At 45.2% G+C, this 6,000-nt stretch overlaps 2 protein-coding genes and 2 long non-coding RNA genes across 5 annotated transcripts in view; 2 read left to right on the plus strand and 2 right to left on the minus strand.

The window, feature by feature from the left end:
- The window catches only part of LOC118174174, a 3,543-nt gene extending 1,275 nt beyond the window's left edge, over positions 1 to 2,268 (minus strand). The window contains exons 1-2 of the long non-coding RNA XR_004754576.1: positions 2,204 to 2,268; positions 260 to 375 (exon numbers count right to left, since the gene is read on the minus strand). This is a non-coding gene — a long non-coding RNA (uncharacterized LOC118174174). The remainder of the gene's footprint in view (positions 1 to 259; positions 376 to 2,203) is intronic.
- Positions 1 to 4,767, plus strand: part of C14H16orf89 (chromosome 14 C16orf89 homolog) — an 8,776-nt gene extending 4,009 nt beyond the window's left edge. For both annotated transcript variants that reach the window (XM_035339327.1, XM_035339326.1), the window contains 4 exons: positions 532 to 667; positions 1,100 to 1,204; positions 1,681 to 1,764; positions 3,829 to 4,767. In XM_035339327.1, coding sequence (XP_035195218.1) covers positions 532 to 667; positions 1,100 to 1,204; positions 1,681 to 1,764; positions 3,829 to 3,902 — 399 coding nt within the window. In that variant the 3' untranslated portion in view covers positions 3,903 to 4,767. The remainder of the gene's footprint in view (positions 1 to 531; positions 668 to 1,099; positions 1,205 to 1,680; positions 1,765 to 3,828) is intronic.
- Positions 1 to 5,030, minus strand: part of LOC118174175 — a 25,942-nt gene extending 20,912 nt beyond the window's left edge. Inside the window, exon 1 of the long non-coding RNA XR_004754577.1 lies at positions 5,020 to 5,030. This is a non-coding gene — a long non-coding RNA (uncharacterized LOC118174175). The remainder of the gene's footprint in view (positions 1 to 5,019) is intronic.
- A 739-nt stretch (positions 5,031 to 5,769) lies between these two features.
- NAGPA (N-acetylglucosamine-1-phosphodiester alpha-N-acetylglucosaminidase) overlaps positions 5,770 to 6,000 on the plus strand; it is a 10,927-nt gene continuing 10,696 nt past the window's right edge. The window contains exon 1 of the mRNA XM_035339819.1: positions 5,770 to 5,795. Coding sequence (XP_035195710.1) covers positions 5,770 to 5,795 — 26 coding nt within the window. The remainder of the gene's footprint in view (positions 5,796 to 6,000) is intronic.

The raw sequence follows: 6,000 nt of genomic DNA on the forward strand, positions 1-6,000 counted from the left end.
TGAAACACCGATCTTTCATGTAGCTGCTTCATCACAAATCTGCAGAACAGACATTCCAGCCGCAGAGGATAACATGCGCCTTGTTCACGCAACGTGTTACAAGTAGCACGCTGTTGGTGACCGGTACCTAACTTGTGCTTAGCCACCAGGCGCTATGTCTGTTGGGACAACTCTACTGAGAGATAACCAAACAAGCTGTTTGAAAATATTATTTCACAATTTACTGGTCTTGAAACAGATTGATGATGAGGGTCCCTACCTGCTGTGTAGGTACCATATAATGATGTCCTTTTCCATTCACTCAGGGCTGGACATTCACTCAAAGCGGGACACATGATGCTGCAGGGATCCTATAGTCCATGAAGATGCATCCTGCTAAAAAATTAACATTTGAGTTGTCACAAAATATTTGAATCCAATATAAGATTTCCAATTGCAGTTCACAAGTCTTAGAGCCTCTCTTCCCTAATCCAAATTAGAGGGGGTAAAAAAGAAAATGCAGTGCAATAGTCAAGTCTTTTCTGTATCTAGAAAGGATGCTCTGATGATCTGTTCCTGAGGACGCAGTATTACAAGAATATTTTCTGTGCTAGCATGATGAAAATAAACTTGCAGATCGAAAGCAATGGATTTGAGTCTTCTTCTCGAGACCTCTTCCTGGAAAACAGTACGTAATCTCTTCTCAGTTAACCAACAATGTTGTAAACGTTATTGTGAAATAAGGAAAGGTAAGCTTTTTCTTCAGGAGCAATGAGACATCTAAGAAAAGTGAAGAAAGATTTGGTACATTGATCAGTTATACAACATTTAAAACTTCAGGCTCAAATATTTATCTTTAATTTTACAAGCTAAATTTTTATCCAAAATTAAGACGTATGAAGTAAAGTTTATAGTTTAGTTATATTAACTATGCTTTAATGGACATTATTTCCAAACCTGGAATGTAATTGCCTAACTCTGTTGTTAACAATGATTTTTAGGATTAACACGGCATGATTTTAATTAAGCTTTATGGGCATGTTTCTTGCTGGAGATCAAGCACGTGAAGCAGTAATGACAAAACCACCTGTGGTTTTCTGTGCCATTTGATTTCCCCTAGTTATGCTCTGTGGCATGTCTGGTTTCTCTGACTTCTACAAACGCAGATGGCTGGAGAAGATTCTCACTTGGCAGAAGCCTAAGGAAGGATGCTTTGGGGAACCCAGTGAGTAAGCCTTACCCTACAGGAATGAGGTGCTGTGGTGCCTTGTCTCAACGTGTAAGGTGTGCATGGCCAATCAAACAGCTCTGTTACAGCAGTTCTCTAAGGTCTTACTGACAGCTCAAAGGGTGCCCCCCTCCCGTCCCCCGCCTCCTTGAAGAACAATTATTAGTGTTTTTCCCATGTACAAAATGCTACACGGGCTTCAGCACAAAGAATGTGCCTGGACATATATTCTGCCAGAACCTCAGTCTATCTGTAATCCGTTTCCTCAATGGAAGACTGGTGAGCTGTGAAGTAAGGCCAGTGCCTCTGCTTCACGAAAATAAAACTTCAGAAACAGAGGTGTTAATGTCTTCTTCACTGCGAATGACAGTGCTCTCAGCATTGAGGGGCAATTTCCCTGTATTTCCTTTTAAAAAATAAACAAAAAAGAAGGAAAAAAAAACACCTTACACACCACCCTCTTCTCTCTCCAGGTAAAGATTTTGAATATTCTGCTGGAACAGAAGACCAAAAGAAGCTGCTAAGAAGAGTTAAGAGACGGGAAAAGATGTTTACAGGTATTTAAAAGGAAGGTGTATTTTTTGAAAGGCTTTGTTCCAGTTGCTGCTGAATAGCTGTGCAGAAGCTATTCAATAACACACAGTTGTTCCCAAGGTAACTCTTAACTTCTTTTTTTAAAATGTACAAGTGACTTTCTTTTTTCCCTAAGAATGTGTGCAGAAAGGTGTTACAGATGTTTCCATTAGCAAGAAAAATTATCCTGAAGTAGTTCAAGATTTTTGTCAGGGAAGAATCCTACTCTTAAATGACAGTTTGTAGACAGGTATCACAGCGTGAACACAGAATGAAAACTGCAATTTGTGTCTGTACTGAATAAACCACCATAATCAGAGCCTATAACAGGCCTGGAAAAAATACTCTGAATCACCAAGACAGGGAATAAGGGTCAGCTGTTTCCTATGGGATGGCAAGCAGCAATAGGCCAGGTGATCTTACCTACAGCACACAGTCCCACAGCAACCCTAGCTGGGTGAGCAGAGTAGTGTGGTGGCAGCAGGTCCTAGTGACAGCCCGGTAATCATCAGCCACAAGCAAGGTAACAAGGCGCAGGTCAATCCAAGAAATCTAATAAATAAATAAATAATAGTAAAATTAGGACCGCAACTGGAAACACATCCATCTGCAACTTAGTTCAGGAAATAATTGAAGGCCAAGCCTGTGATGCAGTGAAAACTCAACAGCCCAAGTTATTAAGCAGGTATTCTTTATTATGGCGCTGCGTGTGCGGGGCATCGCTCCGCCTAACATACACACCAAGGGTTACTCCCAGTGTGCTTATATTAATGGCATATATACATACTCAGCTCACTTCCCCTTAAGTCTCTTGCATATTCTCTAGGTCTCAGAAGAATCATTAACATAGGTTCCCGCCCCTCTTCAGATGTGTACTGGAGTCCTCAGCTGGTCATCCGGCGTACTCTGGTACTCTTGCTGAAGGCCAGAAGTCTTCCTCACTGCTAAACTTCCGACCCTTCCTTTCTTTTGCAGACTTCAGCATTCCAAGCCAATTCTTGCTGGTTCTATTACTTGTGTGCATGAAGTCTTTTCTTCCCTTATCTTTAGAGTCCTGTCCTTGTACTCCCTGCCTCAGCCCTGCCCTGTGGTTGATATCCCACATACAGCTGTGTTAGCGAAACGTGCAAAATCAACACCCTTTACCTTGCTCCCTGTCTCACCTGGGTGTAAAGGAGGCATCTAGGCCCATGGGTAAAGGGTATGGGTGAAGCTCCCCCGTAAAGCTGGTCAGGACAGCTAGGAACTACTGCTGCAATCAGGGTCCTACAAACCCGTACTTAAAAACACCAAGTCCATTTTGTAATTTGTGAGCAAAGTTGATTAAATTTCACGGTCACCAGTTCACCAATGTTATCATTTTACCATGAATCCGTCTAGTCTTACACACACAGATGCACAAAAAAAGTGCTCCTGAAAGGCACAGTTAATAAGGCATTTGTAAAACACTTGAAGTAGGCAGAGAGCTAGTGTTCGTTATCATACACAGAATGAGTCAAATGTCTCCCTGATTTCTATGGTAGTATGCCCAGTGCATGGGAAATTCAGAAATCTTAAAATCCTCATATTTTCATTCCATGTGGCAACTCCAGTATTAATCTATCTGGCTGTCCACATTTCTGATCTTTGGAAAGGATCCAGAAGTCTTGCACATAGGGATATCAACTACTGTCCTACAGATTCACACCATGAAATAAAATGTTTTCTTTTATGTATAGTATAGTTTGTTTGTCTTTTCTTCAGTGTCTATCAAAGTAAAGACTCGCAATATTCCTGCTGGGTAGAAAAATAGGATGACTCTTGTCTCAGCAGCTGGGTACAGTATAGCGCAGAGTATTTTATCTGAGGGCAAATGCTGAGCACAGGGTCACACACGAATCATGGGGCAAAGTGGCTATAAAATCCAACTGAAGTTCTGACTCGCAGTTTGACATTTGATCTCTCTGTCTAAACTTTACTGTAGCCTTCCAAATGTATATGGTTTTAAAATCAGTACAGATCATCACCTATGCAAGCCATGTAGCCTTGTTCAACGACTCTCTCCACAGATGGATGTTCCTCCCATTACACAGCTGTTGCAGTAGGAGCGCTCGGAGGGTTCCTGTACTACTCCTGCTGCTGACATTAACAACGCGCTGCAGACTGGCTACAGGAAGGCCACGTGCACCACGAGGCGATCGGGCCTTGAGCAGTACTGGTGCTCAGCTCGTAGGGAAATAGCATTAACCCTTCAAATCACGACCCTGTCATGCAATGCAAAACCCTGGGAGCTGGCTTTTAATTATGGTAACACTCGATAGTCATCCACTGCGTGTTTCCTTGTTAAGTTTTCAAGTATCCCAGAGAGGGACGCATTACCATTAAATACACACATTTTTCTGTAGATCAAATTCTACTGAATTTTAAGATCTTCAACTTCACTGAATCTGAATTAATATCCTGGACGTTTCTGTGACGTCTCTAACTTTGCTGTCTCAAGTCCCAATCCTGCCAGGTACCTGCCCTGGTTTTAGCTGAGATAGAGTGAATTTTCTTCATAGCAGCTAGTATGGCGCCACGTTTTGGATTTATGATTAAAATAGTGGTGATGACATAGTGGTGATGACATTGTGCTTACACAAAGACTTCTGTGCTTCCTACACTGCCCTGCCAGGAGGCTGGGGGTGCACAAGCAACTGGGGAGGGGACACAGACAAGGAAGAACAGCTGATCCAGGCTGACCAAAGGGATGTTCCCTACCATATGGCATCACGCTCAGCACTGAAAGCTGGAGGGAAAGAAAGAGGAAGGGGGGCGGGGGGAACAACATGTTCGGGGTTATGGGATTTGTCTTCCCAAGTAATGTTATGCATGATGAGCCCCGCTTTCCTGGAAAAGGAAAAAAGGCTAAACATCTGCCTGCCGATGGGGAGTAGTGAATGATTTCCTTAATTTGCTTTGCTCGCATGCACAGCTTTCCCTTTACCAATTAAACTGTCTTTATCTCAAACTATGAGCTTTCTCACTTTTACCCTTCTGGATCTCTCCGCCATCCCACTGAGGAAGAGCAAGCGGGTGCATGTGTGGGGTTCAGCTGCCTACCAGGGTTAAGCCACAACAGCACCAAATGCCTTCAACATCTGCATCCCACCGGGATCTAACACATGTATGTAATAAACAATCTTCAGCTACTTTCAGTTTGCTGATCCCTCTTTTCTGATGGAAATGCAGATGCCAAGCGCAGAGAGAAGCCTGCAGACAGAATCATTTGCTGTTTTATCTTGCCAAGGCAAGATGAAAAATCATTGTTAGAGCTGTGTCAAGAATCGTAGAATCACAGAATCATTTACAGAATCACAGAACCTCAGAATGACTGAGGTTGGATGAGACGTGAAGATCATCTACTCCAACCCCCTGCCGAGCAGGATCACCTGGAGCATGTTACACAGGATGGCATTAGGTTGAAAAGACCTTCAAAATCATCAAGTCCAACTGTTAACCTAGCACTGCCAAGTCTACTGCTAGACCATGTCCCCGAGCACCAAATCTATGTGTCTTTGGAATACTTCCAGGGATGGTGACTCAACCACTTCCCCGTGCAGCCTGTTCCAATCTCCCAACCCTTTCAGTGAAGAATTTTTTCTTAATATCCCACCTAAAACTCCCTTGGTGAAACTTGAGGCCATTTCCTCTTATTGCTTGCTGCTTGGGAGAAGAGATGGACTCCACCCTGCTGCAGCCTCCTCTGGGGTGGTTGTGGGGTGAGGTTACCCCAAGCCTCATTTTCTGTAGCCTAAACACCCCCAGTCCCCTCAGCCGCTCCTCACAGGACTTGTGTCCCAGAGCCCGCACCAGACAATTGCCCTTCTCTGACACACCACAAGGCCTCCTTGTGGCGAGGAGCCCAAAACCGAGCACAGCACTCGAGGGGCGGCCTCGCCAGAGCCTTGTGCAGGAGGACGATCAGGAGCTTAACGCCAGGTTCGCGGTGCTGGCCACGAACCGAGGAGATGCCACACAGCGCCGAGAACAACCGGTAGCTCTGCGCTACGCGCAGGAGCGCGGACCCAGCCGCAGGATGCTCTGCAGCGGCCTCCCGCCACCCTCCCTCCGCTTCTCCCCCCTTCCTGCCCCTTTGCGCCCCAGAGCCGGGGCTCGCGGCTGCCCTCCCGCCGCTCCCCGGGCCGGCCGCGGGGCCTCCGGCCGCCAGGGGCCGCGCTGCCGCCGAGCGCCCCCCGAAG

Source organism: Oxyura jamaicensis, chromosome 14, assembly GCF_011077185.1.
Source record: "Oxyura jamaicensis isolate SHBP4307 breed ruddy duck chromosome 14, BPBGC_Ojam_1.0, whole genome shotgun sequence".
Taxonomy (NCBI): domain Eukaryota; kingdom Metazoa; phylum Chordata; class Aves; order Anseriformes; family Anatidae; genus Oxyura; species Oxyura jamaicensis.